This window comes from Danio rerio, chromosome 15 (genome assembly GCF_049306965.1).
Source record: "Danio rerio strain Tuebingen ecotype United States chromosome 15, GRCz12tu, whole genome shotgun sequence".
Classification (NCBI taxonomy): domain Eukaryota; kingdom Metazoa; phylum Chordata; class Actinopteri; order Cypriniformes; family Danionidae; genus Danio; species Danio rerio.
Window position 1 is genome coordinate 29,076,335 of NC_133190.1, and position 20,532 is coordinate 29,096,866.

At 32.9% G+C, this 20,532-nt stretch overlaps 1 protein-coding gene across 1 annotated transcript; it reads left to right on the plus strand.

The window, feature by feature from the left end:
- The first annotated feature begins 5,632 nt into the window (after positions 1-5,632).
- slc47a3 (solute carrier family 47 member 3) lies at positions 5,633-16,937 on the plus strand. Its single transcript, XM_005157658.6, has 17 exons — positions 5,633-5,878; positions 8,455-8,556; positions 8,655-8,723; positions 8,803-8,951; positions 10,894-10,936; positions 11,132-11,176; positions 11,252-11,349; positions 11,425-11,522; positions 11,617-11,730; positions 13,109-13,176; positions 13,255-13,363; positions 13,507-13,582; positions 14,474-14,543; positions 14,762-14,894; positions 15,381-15,475; positions 15,558-15,600; positions 15,686-16,937. Exons 1-17 carry the CDS (start codon positions 5,753-5,755, stop codon positions 15,892-15,894), a joined length of 1,647 nt encoding a protein of 548 aa, XP_005157715.1. The 5' UTR covers positions 5,633-5,752; the 3' UTR covers positions 15,895-16,937.
- The last annotated feature ends 3,595 nt before the right edge of the window (positions 16,938-20,532 follow it).

The following is a 20,532-nucleotide window of genomic DNA, read 5'->3' on the forward strand; positions in this document are numbered from 1 at the left end:
AATGGCAGCCTGTAATCTACAAGACAAAAGAATTTACCAAAAAATGCAAAGTCAAATCTTTAGCATTTTAACTTGCCTTTATTTTGCTGATCTTCAGTTTTAAATTGATTAGTTAAAAATTTAGTTGATTATCAAATTGATTAATTTAGGTTTAATAAATTGTTGTCCATAAATAGTAGTCTAATACTAATTATATAAGGAAAACTGTAGTTTGTAACATGATCAAAATTACAGACTTTAAATAAACCAGCCAGATTACATTTTGTGATTACTTTGGACCGAAGTAATCACATTACTTTTATTATCTTGTCCTACATTTATTTATAGCTTAACACCATATTTTGCTATTTGTGGGCGAAGCAGTGGCACAGTAGGTAGTGCTGTCGCCTCACAGCAAGAAGGTCGCTGGGTCGCTGGTCGAGCCTCGGGCCAGTTGGCGTTTCTGTGTGGAGTTTGCATGTTCTCCCTGCGTTCGCGTGTTTCCTCCGGGTGCTCCGGTTTCCCCCACAGTCCAAAGACATGCGGTACAGGTGAATTGGGTAGGCTAAATTGTCCGTAGTGTATGAGTGTGTGTGTGAATGTGTGTGTGGATGTTTCCCAGAGATGGGTTGCGGCTGGAAGGGCATCCGCTGCGTAAAAACTTGCTGGATAAGTTGCCGGTTCATTCCACTGTGGCGACCGCGGATTAATAAAGGGACTAAGTCGACAAGAAAATGAATGGATGAATGAGTTTATTTGTTATTCATAAAGTATAATTTTAATAAAATATTTGCAATAATTTTGAAATTTTGTTACAAAAATAAGCATACAAAAACATATATCATAGTGTTTACAATGAAATAATATTGTTCAATTGAATGTACAATGAAAATTATATTCATAATCTAGGAGAAACCTTTTTAAAAATGGCCATTAATATATTTTCTGAATATTTTTTTTGTAACATCATTAAAATCTGTTTTACTATGACCTCTAAAAAGTCTTACATAAATGTTACAATATTCATTCATTCATTTTTTTCAGCTTAGTCCCTTCATTAATCTGGGGTCGCCACAGAGGAATGAACCGCTAACTTATCCAGCATATGTTTTACGCAGTGGATGCCCTTCCAGCTGCAACCAATCACTGGGAAAATGTTACAATATAATGTAACATAATTACAAGTACTTAATTTTTGGAAACTGATCACATAACCCATGATTTATACATGTGCAATTACCCAGCACTAAGCCTTGAGGAAAACTGCATGTTCAAAAGTTTTAGAATTGCCCAAAATAAACTATTTAAAGTTTTAAAAACCCAAAAAAAAGAGCCTGCACAGAATGTTCTCTAATGGTTATTTTTACATTTTATTTTATGACCAAAAACATTCCAAGAACTAAAAAAAAAGCCTTCCTCTAAGAAAGTGTGAAAAAGCGTGTAAGAAACATGATGCCCATGTGACAAAAACATTAGACATCACCGAAAAAACCCTCAATGAATCGATAAACAATTAAACATTATCATTAAATGAAAGTAATATGGCTCCTATACTAGAAACGTACACTTAAAAAAGCATGGGTTTTCACGCAAAAACAGTAAAAAACGGTAAGCTCTCAGGTAAAGACATTAAAAAGCAATGTTAATCTTGTGAATCTGACTCTAAATTATAATCTCTAAGGTCAAACTATATCTTTAGAGGAGACAGCTCTGCATCACTGCAAATCCACCTGATGATTTCACAGAGCTGCCGAAGTCAGAAGCACTGGATTAATGATAGCTCATGGTCTTGCGGAGACAAAAGACTAGACTTCCCAACCATGTGTTTACAGTCTCAAGTCAGCAGCCACAACCCCACAGTGCATAATACTGCTCAATTGCTGAGGTACGAGCAGGTTGAAACCTCATGATCATTTCTTGCAATTGTTGCAATAGCTAGAGAGGAATGTTGCAATTTTGGTCAGGTTTAGATCACATGCGTGCGGTCAAAAAGTGGGAATTGCGCCAAACGAAGAAATGCTTTTTAAAAATAACACACACATGCACGCACGCACACACACACACACACACACACACACACACACACACACACACACACACACACACACACAAAATATGTGGTATGAAATAAAGCATTAAAATAGAGTTACAGAACGTGACTCTCAAAAAGGTCTGGCCTTGACCACAGAATTTTTCTATTTAAGAAATTAAATTGTTATAGAGCTAACAAGTAAGCAGTTAACAAGCGGTTGGGTGTGCAGTGACGCTGTGATCACTATGATCTTAGATCTTTGAGGGAAAGAACAGATATAATTACAGTGCCCTTTTCTGCTTTTTCGGCATCTCTAACACCCACTCATTATCCATCTGAACCAAAAGTGTATATACCTCAGCCTCCAATTTGGCTGTATACATATAAAAGCCCAAAAAAAAATAGTTTATTCGTAAAATTCATTTTTTGCTTGGAAGACCTTTTGCTGAACTAAGTGAAAATGGGTAACTCTTTAATGTGCATGGATTCATTTTTACATTTCAAATTTTTGCTAATCATCACATTGGAATGCCACCTACTGCAGGTCTAAGGCTTTGTGAACAATGTTTTTCTCAGGCAAGTTGATATGATGATAATAATAATAATAATTTAATGCTAATTTTGTAACAAATTGGCAGATATTTAAGAGAGGAATAGCTGTTATATATTTGCCAGGGTTTTATAGGGTTCATGCAATATATTTTTAAGACCAATTAAAGCAAACGCTATGCATAATTTAAATGAAACAATACTTCAATATATTCTCTAAATCAAACAATGATTAAAAAAACACAACTTCATAATAAACTCTATCATTATATTATTCAAACTGGAATAAATATTTGAAACATTGCTCTAACACTTCAATATGAAAAAATAAATCATTCATTTTCTTGTCGGCTTAGTCCCTTTATTAAAAAAAGGGGTCGCCATAGCGGAATGAACCGCCAACTTATCCAGCAAGTTTTTACGCAGCGGATGCTCTTCCAGCCGCAACTCATCCCTGGGAAACGTCCACTCACACACTCATACACTACGGACAATTTAGCCTTCCCAATTCACCTGTACCGCATGTCTTTGGACTGTGGGGAAAAACCGGAGCACCCGGAGGAAACCCACGTGAAGACAGGGAGAACATGCAAACTCCACACAGAAACGCCAACTGAGCCGAGGTTCGAACCAGCGACCTTCTTGCTGTGAGGCGACAGCACTACCTGCTGCGCCACTGCCTCGCCCTGAAAAAATAAATACTTAATAATAAAGATTTTTTTCAAACCCCATTAACAGGTAATTCATGTAGTTTTGTTAAATTCCTAAGAAAACTATATATACACTCACAAGTAAAATTATTAGCCCCCGTTTAACAGAGAGAAGACTTTTTCAACACATTTCTAAACAATAACTCTCTTCCAATAACTGATTTACTTTATCTCTTACATGATGTTAGTTAGTAAATAATATTTTACTAGATGTTTTTCAAGTAGTTCTATACAGCTTAAAGTGACATTTAAAGGCTTAACTAGGTTAATTAGGTTAACTAGGCAGGTTAAGGTAATTAGTCAAGTTATTGTATAACAATGGTTTGTAGATTAAAAGGGCTAATCATTTTGACTTTAAAATATTTAAAAAAAAAAAAAAAGAAATGCTTTTATTCTAGCCAAAAAACAAAACAAAAAGACTTTCTCCAGAAAAAAAATCAGACATACTGTGAATATTTCCTTGCTCTGTAATATTTAAAATAGAAAAAATAATTCAAAGGGGGGCTAATATTTCTGACTTTAAATGTATATATATTTATTCAATTTGGATCTCAAGCAAAAATGGGATAGTTCAAGATGTTTTGAAAAAAAAAAAAAAGCTGAAAGGCTGAAACCAAATACAATGGATGTCAATTGTTACTGTTTTACAGTTTTCTTCATAATATCTTCTTCTTTTGTTTTCAACAAACAAACAAAAAAACTTGCAACTTTTTTGCAATTTGTAAACAAGTGAAGGGTGAGTAAACTATTCTGTGTTTAGATATTGTATTGCAAAACAAAAAATACAGAGGAAGATTTTTAGCAGTGCATGCAACATTTAACAACATTTTAGTTTTAAGACCATTTAAAGTCTTTAAATTGCAAATGGATAATTGTAGACTTTTGAAGAACTATTTAAGATCCCCAAAAGCCCTGTTTACACACCTTGTTGTACGTGTTTAGATTTATTATTGTTTATTTTTTTTGGTTTTTCATATTTGCTATAGATATAAAGATATATATAAATTATATAATGCCAGAACTTTTATTATGTACATTATAAATTATTGGTAACTAAATTTACATATGGCTGCAGTGGGTGGTACGTTCGCCTCACAACAAGAGGGTCGCTGGTTCGAGCCTGGGCTGGGTAAGTTGACATTTCTGTGTGGAGTTTGCATTTACTCCCCATGTTTTCATGGGTTTCCTCCAGGTGCTCCGGTTTCCCCCACAAGTCCAAAGACATGCGGTATAGGTAAATTTGGTAGGCTAAATAAACCATAGTGTATGTGTGTGAATGAGTGTGTGTGGATGATTCCCAGTGATGGGTTGCGACTGGAAGGGCATCTACTGCATAAAACATATGTGGATAAGTTGGTGGTTCATTTCGCTGTGGCGACCTCCGATTAATAAAGGGACTAAGCTGAAGAAAAAAAAAGAATAAATGATAAATGAATGAAACCATAAATTAAGCATACAACTGAACTCATTTTTGTTAATTAAAATTAATTACTTTAAAATATATATTAAAACATTATTTTATTTTCTTCAGTTTAAACTACATAACTAAATCTGAAACTAATAAAAACTATATAGACATAAAAATTACTTAAATTAAAAATTAAAATATAAAGACTAATCTAATTCAAACTATAATAAAAACTACAACTGTTGCTCGATCAAATTTTACATTTACAGTAAATCAGCTCAGAAATTATACTGAAACTTAACTTTAGCATAGCAACTAATAACAACTTTAGGATAAATAGCTCCACCTACTGGTAACAGTACACTTTATTTGTGCCTACAATCTGTTTGACTCAATATAATAATTAAATACAGCAAGTATTATTTTTGCCAGCGTAAGATGGCATTCAAAATCTAACGGCTTTTTTTACTTAATATAAATTGTGCATTCCCCAAACAGGTGTCTGGCTTCTTACCTGTCTCCAGGCTAAATTAGGAAAGTCTGATGATCGCATTTGTTTTATTAAATGTCACTATTTACACTGTGGGTGTATGTTAAGAAGATAACATTATAAGTTATGTACTCTCTCCCAGCTGGAAGTGCTGCTGACTTTGCTATCTGACTTCTCTGTGCTGTTTGTGTGATGCAGTATTTCTGCGCGAGCTGAAATGAGCCCAAGCAATGGTTCCTACCGTTCACAATTCTCTGCTAACAAAACACGTCCACTTTAAACCTTCATATGGAATTATTATGGAAAACAATCTAATAATAAAATGCCTATTAAACAACTTATAACGTATCGATATTTAACACCGGCATACACAAATCAAGTAGCCAAGGTAACGATCAGTTCGATCCGCCTATTTTGGATTACGTAACCGTGACTCATTTATAGTGACAGCACTGAAAATAATTAACTCTTGAAGTTGAACTTTATATTTAACACTACAGAGATAAGACGTTATTAGCTTGCTTAGCTTTCTAAAGGAACGAGTTTCAGCTTTCTGTGAATCAGCCATCAAACTTTTCCTCAGGATGAACGAAAGAATGAACGAAGCAGAAAACTCTTCCAGATGTGGATGGTGCTCTAGGTGTTTTAGTTTTTTACCAGTGGACTATACGAGAGAATTTGTAAGCATGTGTACATTAGCTTTTCCCGTGGTAAGTACGTCATTTTAGTTTACATAGACCTCGTGAAGGAAAGGGATGGCATGTACACCAGTTTAACTTTCACACTTTACAAACATCACTGCAGTCACACATAACATATTACAGTAAAGTAAATGTTAGCTAACTCACTTTGATTTGATCTCAGCTTTTTAATTTGTGGTTGGCCCACGTAACTGGCAGTTTATTTTGTAGCCTATGTGTATAAAGCTGTGGTTGGCCCACGTAACTGGCAGTTTATTTTGTAGCCTATGTGTATCTGAATATAATTTGTAAATATTTGTTTGATCCTTATAGTTGTGGTGGTGTTTGATAAATAAATAATAATTGACATTTAAATGGCATCTGTTTGTGGGCATTATGTGTGCTAAAGTTATAGTTCACACAAATATGAAAATTACGTCACTCTCGTGGTTTTAAACCTTATGGGTTTATTTTTTTCTTCACAAACAAACACTTCATGAAAAATATTAGAAACCTGTACACATTTACTTTCATAGTAGGAAAAACAAATACCATGGAAGTCTGAGGACAGGAGTTTAAAAACATTTTTAAACATTTTTAAAATGTAAAATCTTTTGTGTTCGACAGAAACATTAAACTTAAATAGATTTGAAACAAGTGAAGGGTGAGTAAATGATGACAGATTTTTGAGTTTTGGGTGAACTATCCCTTTAAGTAAGCATTTGGCCTATGGTTACATTGAAGTAACTTCACAGTGATGTTTGAATACTAATGAAGTTTAAATACTACAGTAGGACATTATTTCCAATATATATTTAAAAGGAAACAGCATAATAGCACAGTAATTAGTTTTTCTTTTCATTTATTATAAAGCAAAGTCAAACTAGATGCTAACTTACCTAAATTCAATTCAAGGGGTTGTTAAATGTAGTCATTTTTTTAAATATAGTCATATTGGATAAGAGATTCAATATGAACACCTTCCTTGCACAACCTATCTCTTTCCCTTGCTGAGTTGTGATGAACTGCTGAGAACATGATTTTCCATCAGTGTTACATTCATAAGATATAACGCTAACCATGGCAGTTCTGGGTGATTTAAAATAAATTATGGGCAATAGGTATTCAATAACTGGTTACAGCAGTTTTTAGAAAACAAGTTTCTTTCAGAAGCATTTGATTTGAAAACCGATTAGCTGATAATATTGTGCATGTGTAATTCAGAATGAAGATAACAAACACAAAGTGTACAGTACATGACTGTCTGGAGTGCCTGCTATGACTGCCTGACACATTACTAACTCTGAAACTGAAATGTTTTTTGACAACTGATTCTGTTGACGTGAATCAAGGGATCTCATAAAACTTGTCAGAGTATGATGACTAGGTTAAGCAACTTAAAAGGATATTACACCCAGAAATAAAAATAAACTTACTATTTTCTCACCCTCAAATAGTTCTAAACCTTCATGATTTTTATGTTGATAGCCTTTTTATTATATATTTATTTGGAAATAAACACTGTTTTTGCTACACACATCCTGACCCAAGGTGTTAATTCAATTAAGGTAAATAACATTTAAAGGGATAGTTCACCCAAAAAGTCAAATTTACTCACCATTTACTCACCTTCATGTGGTTCCATCTTTTTATGAGATACACAAAATCAAGTTATTTTTTTACAAATCTTAAATACTGGTAGCCATTAAAATCCATAGTAGATAAAAATTACTATTGAAGTCAATGGCTGTTGATTTCCAGCCTTTTTCAATACATAATCTTTTCTGTTCATCAGAAGAACAAAAATTAGTTTAGAACAAGTGGAGGGTCTGTAAACGATGCCTTTCTTTTACTGAACTATCCCTTTAAAACACAGGTGTCGAACTCAGTTCCAAAAGGGCCGCAGCTCTGCACAGTTTAGTTCCAACCCTAATTAAACACACCTGATCAAACTAATTGAGTCCTTCAGGCTTGTTTGAAACCTACAGGTAAGTGTGTCGGAGCAGGGTTGGAACTAAACTGTGCAGGGCTTCGGCCCTCCAGGAATTGAGTTTGACACCCCTGCTTTAAACGATCATTTTGCTACCATTTCTGCTTGTGCACATTACACACATCAATTCAATATGGGAATTGCATTTTCCGTTTCATTTTGCAACTTATAAAGCATTTAAATTTGTATGCAATTTACATTCTGTAATAAAACTGTGGTTGAAAATGGCAGATATAAATTTTAGAATTTCATTTTCATTTTTACTTTGAACTATTCACATTTGTGATGGTCAATGCAAAATTGGCATTTTACATATTGCAATCCTGGTTGGTATGTTACATTTTAAAATGAATTTTGCGACTCATTTGCTTCAGTATTGTGGAACATAAGAACAGTGGTTTTCCTAAATGACTATTTCCACTTAGTTTTCTGATTTGGCCTACAGTTTGCCATGTTTGGTCCGAGATAAGAGTTTTGCCATTTTGAAAATAACCTTTATATAAATCATTCCTTTGAGATTTAGTTTGGCTAGCATGACACAAATGACTGGCTTTACCTCTATAATAATATCCACTACTTAAACATTAAACATCTTTGTGTTTTCTTCTTCTTGTAGTTTCTCGCCATTCTTTTCGATTACTTAATCCTTTTTACAAGCTCTGTGTTTTGTGGACACCTGGGAAAGTTAGAGCTTGATGGAGTTACTCTTGCCGTAGCTGTGAGTTTCAAATATTTATTTCCTGTAGAAAATGTGGTTTAAAATAATGTATATTAAAGCATAATAATAATAGAGTAATGAGTGTTCATTCCAAACAGGTCATTAATGTTTTAGGTGTTGGCATTGGCTTTGGCTTGTCTGCAGCATGTGATACACTTATTTCTCAGGTAACTACATTGCTCTGTTCAATTACTAGTCATCAAATGCAACCTTTTATTTACTTTAAGGTTGCTTTGTCTTTTTCAGACTTATGGAGCTGGGAACTTGCAACAAGTTGGTGTTATAACTCAGAAGGCAATTATAATCCTTTTACTTACATGTTTGCCATGCTGTGCCATTCTCATCAATACAGAGTCAATATTACTTCTTGCGGGTCAAAGCCCGGAGGTTGCCAGGTGAGAACTACTTAAAACTGTGATTATAAAACAGAGACTAGCACAAAAGTAGACACTGTTGTAGTATCATCCTAGAAAAATAGCTTCATGCAATGTATTCTTGTACTAAACAGCAGAGCTGGGTGTAACGTGTTCCAGAGTAACGTGTTACTGTCTTCTAATTACATTTTTTAGAAACGCAGTAATATAACAAAATACATTTTAAATCTGTCCAATTTGATTAGTTACTGAAGTTAATGTAATTGCGCTGCAACATCAGTTAACGAGCATGAGCTTTTACAAATTTCCTTTGTGTGAAATATAGAGATTTATTTAGACTTATTACTTCAGACAAACACAGAACAAACAATGCAGTGTTACAGGTATCCAGTTTTCTTTATGTCTTTTTGTATTAAAAAAAGACAAACAGGTTAAAAACAAGTGAATGATGAGAGAATTAGGTCTGTTGAATATGTCAAGCTAATGTGATCAACCCATTCTAATGTTTTTTTTTTCTCAGTGAATATTTAATTACTAAAAGAGCTGCAGTTTATTTTGTATTTTTATAGGTTTTACATGATTTAAAAGTAACTTCAGAGTAAAGTAATTAGTAATCTGATTACTTCTTATGTTATTAAAAAGCGTGTTAGGATGCACCTTTTTAAAATGGCATATGAATATAACAGTTTGTGAAGTGGATGTATTTTATGTATATATGTATATTGTGCAGGTGTATGTATGTACGTACAGTGTGTGCTTGTATATGCATATGTAAGGACTATTATGTGTGTGATTGTGTAGATATATGCATAAATGCGTGTACAGTTGAAGTCAGAACTATTAGCCCCCCTTTGAATTTTTGTTCTTTTTTTAAATATTTCCCAAATGATGTTTAACAGAGCAAGGAAGTCTTTTTTTGACTAGAAAAATGCACTTATTAATTTTTTAAACACCATTTTAAGGACTTTATTAGCCCCTTTAAGCTTATTTTTTTGATAGTCTACAGAACAAACCATTGTTATTCAATAACTTGCCTAATTATCCTAATCTGCTAAGTTAAACTAATTAACCTTTCTCTTCCTTTTCATACTTTTATTTCACATTTTATCTGTTTTTATGTTTTTTAATCATTTTTATTATTTGTTTTTATTTTTCTTATACTTATTTCTTTAATTCTTGTTTATGTAAAGCACTTTGAATTGCCACTGTGTATGAAATGTGCTATATAAATAAACTTGCCTTGCCTTGCCTAGTTAAGCTTTTAAATGTCACTTTAACTGTATAGAAGTGTCTTGAAAAATATCTAGTAAAATATCATTTACTGTCATCATGGCAAAGATAAAATAAATCAGTTATTATAAATGAGTTATTAAAACTATTATGTTTAGAAATGTGTTAAAAATCTTCTAACCGTTAAACAGAAATTGGGAAAAAAATAAACAGGGGCAGTAATAATTCAGGGGGGCTTATAATTCTGACTTCAACTGTACATGTATGCTTTTATCTGACTATATATTTGCTGTTTATTTTGCTTTATTTGTCTATACATTTGTCATATACTGCTTTTTTATTTAGTTTATTTAATGCTTGTTTGTTGATTGTGAAGCGTTTTGACTTGCATGTATGTATGAAAAGTACTATACAAATAACATGTATTATTATTATTATTATTATTATCATTTTTACAAGAAGTAATTAGTAATGTATTCAAATTACAGTTTTACAGTAGTAGTCAGTAATTTGTAATCTATTACTTTTTTAAAGTAACATACACCCAACACTGCCTAACAGTAATTAGTTATTTTTAAAAGCAAGCTACAATGAAATATCAAATTTCAGAAGACTTTTTTTATGGCACCTTCCATTCCTTGCATTCAACCAAACAGAATCATCACTATTATTGCAATATACCAAAAGAAAAATATATGAATGTAAAAACATCTTTAGTTTTTTCCTCTTTCAGAGTATCACAACTCTATGTGAACGTTTTTTTGCCTGGTCTTCCGGTAGGTACTTCCAAATACACATTTGAAAAGGTTAAAACACACACTCTTTATTTTGTCAAATCTTGAAGTACTGAATGCCAAAAAAGCGTTATGTTTTCCTTTTTAGTCTAATGGTTATTTCATAGAACTGACCTTTGTTAAATCAGATATAATTACATAAAATACTGTTAAATACTGTCTATTTTTGTCTCACAGGCTGTATATATGTTCATTGTTCAAGTGAAGTATCTACAGAATCAGGTAGGTGTAAGATGTTAAAATGTGATGTTCTGAGAAAGCTTCATTGTAAAAACCTAATCTAACCTGTCATTACAGGGAATATTTTGGCCCTTGGTCATAACTGGAGTAGTAGCGAATATCTTGAATGCTTTAATAAACTACATCCTCCTCTTTGTCCTGAACATGGGTGTTGAGTAAGTTTCCACAACATTTCATTTTAATTTAAAAGCTAGAAAAACGAAAACTGATCATGTGTTTTTCATCTTCAGAGGCTCAGCAGCAGCTAATACAATCTCACAGTACAGTTTGGCGACCATATTGTTCATCTACATCCGATGGAAAGGTCTTTATAAGGAGACTTGGAAAGGTGAGTAATATCTTCATGTTTGTAAATTTGACCACCATTGTAAGTTGATCCAGCAGACAGATCTACATTAAAGCTCTTCTTTGTGGCTGTTTAGGTTGGTCGATGGACTGCTTGCAGGAATGGGACTCGTTCATTTATCTGGCCATTCCCAGTATGCTCATGATGTGTGGAGAGTGGTGGACCTATGAGATTGGAGGCCTGCTGGCAGGTTAAAGTGCATGCTTGTTAAAATAAGGACCTGATATACTGCAGATTCATTTGACAGCAAATTGTTTTTATTTTTATAAAAGAATCTAATAATTAAGATATGATTAATATACAGTGATTTATACTAAATAACTGGATTGCTCATCAAAACTCCTAAATATGCAATTTTTATTATTTATTTGGGATTTATAAGCTCTTCTGCTTTAATTAAAACATGCTCTAATAATGAGGAAAAATCTTACAGAAAAAAGTCTCTTGTGTTGCATAACAGTAGATGGCAGTAATGCTTTGAGTTTCTTAACCACTATAAACTATGAAACCAGCAGCTGTTATATAAAGTATTGAGTGGCATTGTTGAAAAAGGGCAGATTATTCCATAATTGTATTTGTAAAGGGATATAAAAAGAGATGTTTCTTTTATCTAAAACTGTCCCTATTGGACAGTAAATTTAGATATTTACACATTTATTGCAGCTATTGCAAAAATAGCTTGAGAATGCAATTCTTTGTCAGTTCTGAGATTTTCAAAAATGTAATGCTAATCTCTACTGAAAACTGTCACTCTGGTGTAAAAATCAAGAATCATAATATCCTGGTGCTTGCTTCAGTAATGGTACAGCAGCATAGTTCCTTGATTATTATGCCGAAAATAAGATTATAGTTCCTAGACATATCGGCCTATAAAATAGCAACTTTTCATTTTCCGCTGGTCTTAGTACACAATGTAATTACAGAAGTGTCAGGCTTTAAATCAGAATTATTAAAGTCTTTTTTTTATTATTTTTTTTTATCTAATCTAATTCAATGATAAATTATCCTAAGCTAAGCGAAAAGTGCTCCTGCCAGACACAAAGATCATATGAATGGATTCAAAAATGGTAAAACTCATTCAGCTTTTTAATTGTAGGGGAGTTGTAAAATGAGAAAAAGCTCAGAGTTGATTCAAGAAAGAATAGTGATGCATTTTAAAAATCTCAGAATTGTCGATTTCTTAAACAATTTTTCAACACAGCTCTAGTATTTACAATTGACTATTTCATATTCCATTTTAAATAGGCACTACTCTTGTTTGTTGGAAAAAATGGCCACAAATGATGATATTTGATTGAATTGAATCTGAAATGGATTTACCACGTCCTTTGGAGTACATCGTTTTATACCTGAAGCAGAACAGTGACTTTGTCAGTACTACCAGAATGGCCACTTAGTCACTTCCTGTGGTTCAATGTATAATGGCAGTTGACAACACAATAAGCAATTTTGTGTAAACTATCACTTCAGATCGAAGAAAATTTCTTGAAAACAATGTATCTTTCAAAAGGAACATTTTCATTGAGTTCTGAACCCTGTTGCTGAACTTTGTTCTTTTTTTATGGCAGGTCTGATAAGCGAAGTGGAGCTTGGAGCACAGTCAGTAATGTATGGACTGGCAAATATCGCATATATGGTATGTGTTCATTGTCATGAAAGCATTTTTTTTTTTTGAAAATTGTATGAACACTTGAAATGAGTGTCCTGTGTTCAGTTCCCTATAGGCTTCAGTATAGCTGGCAGTGTTAGAGTGGGCAATGCCATGGGTGCAGGAGATGTGGCTCAAGCCAAACTCTCTGCTAAAGTCTCTATAATGTGTGCAGGTAATATTAAATATTAAAAATAAATGGATATCTGAATTTAATATTTATTTATTTTTTGTAAATAAGTTGCTTATACATTATTTGTGCATGTCCTTTAAGCACAATTTTAATGATCTTTATTGTATTCTGCATTTTATTTACAGTCTCTGTTGCAGTGGTATTGGCAACTGTAATTGGTTGTTCAAAGAATGTAATTGCTCGTATTTTCACTAATGACAAGTGAGTGTTTCTTCTTTAGTGAAAAAAATACATTTGCTTTAAACTACTTCGATAATTATCTTCTCTGTAATTTTCTCCTAATTTGTTGGGATCAACTTTGAAAGTTGTAATCAACTTCACTCATATAGCGCTTTAATTATTAACTTTATGTAATGAGGCATTTTACAGTATTTCTTTAGAAAAAAGATTTTAATATGTTTTCTCTATACAATGATGATTTATTTACAGTCTACATTTGATTATTTAATAAGTTTGTTAATATAAAATAATAGATTTTTTATATAAATAATAAATATTTCTATTTTATATTATCAGAATAAATATCTATTTAGAATTTGAAAATAACAATTTTCAAAATACATAAAACAAACATTGAAGAGCATTTCATTTAAGTCAATTTTATTTAAGTTAAAATTTCCTATTACTACACAATATTTGTGTATTTATTATTGTAATTTATAACAATTTAATAACATAACATATAATGAATATTAACAATATAATTAATTAAACACATAATTATATTCATAATATATGCCATTTTGATTATTTATAGTATATTTATAGTATATTTATATTCATAGTGTAGGTTATTTAAAGTATAACTATAACTTTTTTATAATTAATACATATCAAAAACAACAACCACAACGCATTCTATAATTTGGGGAAAATAAACCTTGAATAGCACTTATTTAATAAAAAGTACTATTAAATATTTTCACATTACTTTTAAAAATATTTATTGTTTTTATATATTTGTTATTGTCCATGTTGCTTCTGAAAGTAACGTATAAAACATTTGAAATCCTCAAACTCATAAAATTCAAACAAAGGTTATAAAAACAACACTAATATTGGGACAATTGTTTTTGTTTTTTTCTCCCCCAGAGACATCATCCAGAGGGTTGCCACAGTAATGGTTTTATACACTCCTTTCCACATTTTTGATGCCACAACGGTAGGTCATTAGCAGAGTTGTGTTAGAGCACTCACAGCCCTCATTACTGATAATAACAAAACTGACAACATCAACCCAATGACCATGAAAGTGGACTTTAGACCTTAATTAAACTAGATGTTGTCTTTCACGTCCATATAAATGAGAGAGTCCACTGAAATGGGTCATCTGAGGACAAAATGGCAATCTTTTTTTTTTTTGTTTGTGAACTGAATCAGGCAGCAGGTAGCAGTATAGTGAAAGGTCTGGGCAAGCAGAAGCTTGGCGCCATATGCAACCTACTGGGATATTATGGAATTGGATGTCCTATTGGAATACCCTTGATGTTTGCTGCTAAAATGGGCATTTTTGGTGAGCTTAATATAATATAATATAATATAATATAATATAATATAATATAATATAATATAATATAATATAATATAATATAATATAATATACATAAAGGTTTCATCACAATACAAGATATATAATTAAAAAAATAATACATAAAAATATATAGTTTGCTGCTAAAAATGGGAATTTTGCTAAAATGTGACGTAATTTATACATAATAATATAATAATAATATGTATACACAGTATATAAATGAAATATAGTTGATTTACAATGATGTTATCCTGTTGTTTGTTGCTAGAATTGAAATAATTGGGTATATTACAAAATATTGTATCAAAGTATTACGATTTAATAATTTTTTAAAATGTATTTTGTACATATTATGATAAAAAAAAATTATATATAAAATTTAATTTAATATTTACAATGTATTTAATTACAAATATATTATACAAATTACTTATGATATTTAATAATGTATTTATTTATTGTCTCAAGGTCTGTGGATTGGCCTGTTAGTTTCCGTCTTCCTTCAGTCAATATTCTTCATCGTCCTTCTTGTCAAGCTGAACTGGAAGAAAGCTTCGGAAGAGGTGAGGAATACAGGATTTCCTTTCATTCAATATTCACAGCAGTCACTTTCAGTTCAGCGATCTAAATATGAACAATCTTCAGGCGCAGATCAGGGCCGGTGTGGCGATCAGAAGGACGGATGGCGGTAATATGTTTGTTGTGACACAAACCATTCAGAAGTCTGATTACATTTAATGAGGCATGCTAATAGGGAGTGATTTTCTTGACAGCCTCGCAGGAGGATGGTGAAAATGAAGGCTGTGATGTGAATGATGCTACAGATGTGGATGTGCTGGTGGTGGATGAGGAAGAGATCGTGGCTACAGTGAAAGTGCAGCTGCCTTTGAGTGTTTTAGTGTTGCGCCGCGGCCTTGCTCTGGCAGCAATGCTGGCGCTACTTGCTGCGGGACTCGCTGTCAAGTACAGTCTTAAAAGATGATGATAGTTTAAAGATGTGATTACAGCTGACAAAAAGTTCATACTGTCTCATAGCATGCTCAAAATTGAGCATCGGTGCACCAGTGCATTCTGGTCTGGGGGGAAAAGGCACTAAGAAGGGCACATTTTGTTGTGTTCGAGCATTAGTTAAAGAGTTAGTTGACACAAAAATGAAATCTACCTCATCATTTACTCTCCCTCATGTAGTTTAAAACCTTCATGAGTTCCTTTCTTTGAGCGTAAAGACAGATGTTTTGAAAAATGCTGGATGCTGGGACCGATTGACTTCTCTAATTCATTCGTTCATTCATTTTCTTTTCGTTTTAGTCTCTTTATTAATTTGTGGTCAGCATAGCGGAATGAACCGTCAACTTATCCAGCACATTTTTTACACAGCGGATGCCCTTCCAGCTGCAACCCATCACTGGGAAACATCCATTCACATTCATACACTACAGACAGTTTAGCCTACCCAATTCACCTCTACCACATGTCTTTGGACTTGTGGGCGAAACCCACGCGAACATGGGAAGAACATGGAAACTCCACACAGAAATGCCAACTGACCCAGCCGAGGCTCGAACCAGCGACCTTCTTGCTGTGGTGCTGTCGCCTCAGACTTCTCTAATTGGAACAAAAAAATTACTATGGAAGGCAAAGGTTGCCAGCCACCACCATTTAAAAAAAAAACTTGTTTTTTGTTTAACAGAAGACAAAAAAAACCTCTTTAAAATAGGTTTTGAACAAGTGATGGGCGAGTACATAGTTGCAGAATTTTGGGTAAACCTTCTCTTTAACAAGTCATTGTTTTGTTTTACATCAAATGAGTCGTTATGTACTTCCTCACTGTATCAATAATTATATTTATTTATATAAATATATTTATTAATATGCTGTTTATTCTTTTGAACAAAAATCTTGCTGTATATCCAGCTGTTTCAGCAAATACTGTACGGATGGAATGTGAATCCCACATCTCATGAATTTGTATTAAAGAACAGCAAATGTGCTGGAGCAAACATGAAGATATTAAAACTTTTTAAATGAATGTTATTTCATGGCTTACTAGTGCAGAAATTGCACAAAATTGCACATATATATATTGTGAATGTTGACGTATAACAGGCGCATATTGATTCAAGTTTATTCACATACAGATTTAATTTGTTGAAATTAATATGAACAGTTCTCATTTTAGGGGTCGTGGACTGTGAGATTGAAATACCCTAGATGCAGGGGTACAGTAGTTCATCCAAAAATGAAAACTTCACCATTTACTCACACGTGTGTGACTGATGAATTTCTTTTTTCAGTTGAACACAAACAAGATATTGTGAAGAGTGTTCAATATCTCTTTCAGATGAGACGTTAAACCGAGGTCCTGATTCACTGAGGTCAGTAAAAATCCCATGGCACTTCTCGAATAGTAGGGGTGTAACCCCGATGTCCTGGCCAAATTTCCTGCATCTGCCCTTGAGCATCATGGCCTTCCAGTCATCCCTATCCACCGAATTGGCTGTATCATTGTCTCTCCAATCCACTTGCTGGTGTGTGGTGAGCACACTGGCACCATTGTCCTGTGGGTGCTGTTGCATCATCTAAGTGGATGCTACACACTGGTGCTGATGGGAAGAGACCCCCCCTTATGTGCTCTTTAGGTGTATGTCCACACACGATAAATGCACTATATAAATACACATTACATTACAAAATCACCCCAAGGTCTGTGGATTGGCCTTGGCTTTGTTTTCAACAGAACAAAGAAACTCAACAGGTTTGGAACATGTTGAGGATGAGTAAAACATGACAGATTTTTCATTTTTCAGTGAACTTTTCATTTAATCTTTAGATACTGTATGTATAACGTCATTATACTATTTAAAACATCCTATAAGTTTCAGAACTCATATCTTTCTTTTTAGTCTAAAAACAACAAAGCTTAACAAAAACCTGGTTGTGGCATTATTTATTCACCCTTTACTTCTTCAAATATCTATTCCACTTTCTTCTGTTGAACAGAAAACAATATTTTGAGGAAAGCTGACTTCCATACTTGTTTTTCCTACTAAAGAAGTCAATTGTTACAGGTTGAGCTTTCTTCAAAATATTTTCTCAAAAAACTCATAAAAGTTAGGAACTCCCCTAAGATAGTGAGTAAATATTCATTTTTGGGTAAACAATCCCTTTAAGAAACACTGCAGTTTTATTATTAATGAATATATAAATATTTTTTTTCCTTTGTATTTTTGCCCACATCATTTAAAATAGCCTCCCTTTCTTGTCACACTACACTTTTTGTATATGATGACATGTGACCGGATGCGAAGGGTGGGATAATAACCAGTCACTGAAATGAGATTACCCAATAGCACACCACTATGAAAAGTACATTTTCAGTGGACAAAATCTGCGGCCAGATCATTTATCGAAACTATCGGCAACACTTTGTTTTGATGGTCCATTTGAGTATTAGTAGACTGTCTGCTTAATATCTGTTGATACTGCTCCTTCAACAGACTGTCAACTGACTATAAGAAACTTTGCAAGTACATGTCAACGTACACTAACCCTAACCCCAACCTAACAGTCTACTTCTAATCTAATGAGAATTAGTTGACACAGAGATGCAATGTAGCTAACATTCAACAAACGGACCATCAAAATAAAGTGTGACCAAACTATTCTGTATCTGTTCTAAGATCAAGTCAAATGTGCATACAGTACATGTAATTCAGAGAAAAGCATGTACAGAGAAAAACATCCGCACACCAGTCAAGATCCAAATAGTTTACATAAGAAAGACGATTGCCAATATTTACTTAAATTTCAACTCTGCCATTTGGGAAAAACTGCTGCTCAGAATCTTAAATTCATTCGTCCTCAAGTGACCTGGCTCTTGATGTAGCTGATGCAGAAAAATAAGCCCAAAACACACTGAATATAATGGAATAGTGATTTATTGACTCTGGGATTTAATCTGTGATAAGCTGCTCTATGTGCAATCTTTGCAGCTGTTTTAAAGTAGGAACAAAATCTAATTATAGATTATCTTTTTTACAGTAAACAGTTCTGAGGATGGGGTGTGCTTAAGCAGTACAGACTTCCAGAGGGCATAAAAAGCATGTGCATTTTTTTATATTCGTCATCAGTTTAAATCATGTCACTGACTTTCTCAGCTCTAGTGAAACAACAACAACTAAAGCCATTCTTTGCTCCTTAGAGCTGAAAAAGACACTCAAATCAGTCAAATCAGATGTTTAACCCAGTAAATTAGTTAACCCTAATGGCATATGTGGGAACATCAAACATTTACATATAAAATGTTAGCAGCAAACAATACCAGGAAATATATTAATATATGTATATATTAGTAAGGCAGTGTTAGTAGTTTAAATGGACAAGTTAATATACACTGTATGGTGCGTTCTGTTCATGCACCAAACACAATGAAAATTTTACCTTATTAAATATATTTAATATACAGTTGAAGTCATAATTATTAGCGCCCCTATTTATTTATTTTCCACCAATGTCTGTTTAATGGAGAGAAGATTTTTTTTCAACACATTTCTAACCATGATAGTTTTAATAACTTATTTCTAATAACTGATTTATTTTATCTTTGCCATAATGACAGTACATAATATTTTACTTGACATTTTAAGACACTTCTATACAGCTTAAAGTGACATTTAAAGGCGTAACTAGGGCAGTTAGGTTACCTAGGCAGGTTAGGGTAAATAGGCAATTTATTGTATAACAATGGTTTGTTCTGTAGACTACGGAAAACAAATAAAGCTTAAAGGGGCTAATAATTTTGCTCTTAAAATGGTTTTTAAACTATTAAAAACGGCTTTTTTTCTAGCCGAAATAAAACAAATAAGACTTTCTCCAGAAGAAATAATATTATCAGACATACTGTGAAAATGGCCTTAATCTGTTAAACATCATTTGGAAAATATTTTAAAAGGAAAAATTAAAGGGGGGCTAGTAAATCTGACTTCAACTGTATATGTGTCAATAAAAACAAGCTAAAGAAAAAAAGCCTAAAAAGATGTCCAGCCAGGGACCTTCATCAAATAAAGAGATCACATTATGTCTCTTGATGGTTGATGAACATTTACTGTAACCTTTAAAATCTCATATGTGAACCGTCTCACAAAAGGTTGCATGTGTTTTGCCTTACACGGTGTCTACACCAAAGGCAAGTAGCGTGAAATGTCACAAGCAAATATTTGAAAAATATTTAATATATTTTTCATTAATATCATATATTTTATTATAGTTAATATTATCATAAATATTATAATTATAATATTATAAATATTATAATTTTATGCAGTTAGTGTATTTCAATTTGATGAATCATAGATAATAAATGGGTGCCTGTTTCATTGCTGTATGCACAGTACAAAAGGATTTAAAATGATTACTTTGGTGCATCCATTGTACACACTTTTTCTATTGAACAGCAAAATATGCAGTGTTATTGCGCATATGAAATTGCATGACAGAGGGCATTCACACACAACACATTTTTGTTTTTTTGTCATTGCACTGAATTTCCAGCTTGTGTAAAGCTTGTGCAAAACCTACTTTTTAAGTCTTAAAATTTGCTGAAAATATTTAAATGAATCGA

Coding starts and splice junctions, on each gene's coding strand:
- slc47a3 (XM_005157658.6), top strand. CDS start 5,753: ATGAACGAAAGAATGAACGAAGCAGAAAACTCTTCCAGATGTGGATGG. Junction 11,350..11,424: donor GTCCTGAACATGGGTGTTGA/GTAAGTTTCCAC, acceptor TTTCATCTTCAG/AGGCTCAGCAGCAGCTAATA. Junction 11,523..11,616: donor TTATAAGGAGACTTGGAAAG/GTGAGTAATATC, acceptor GTGGCTGTTTAG/GTTGGTCGATGGACTGCTTG.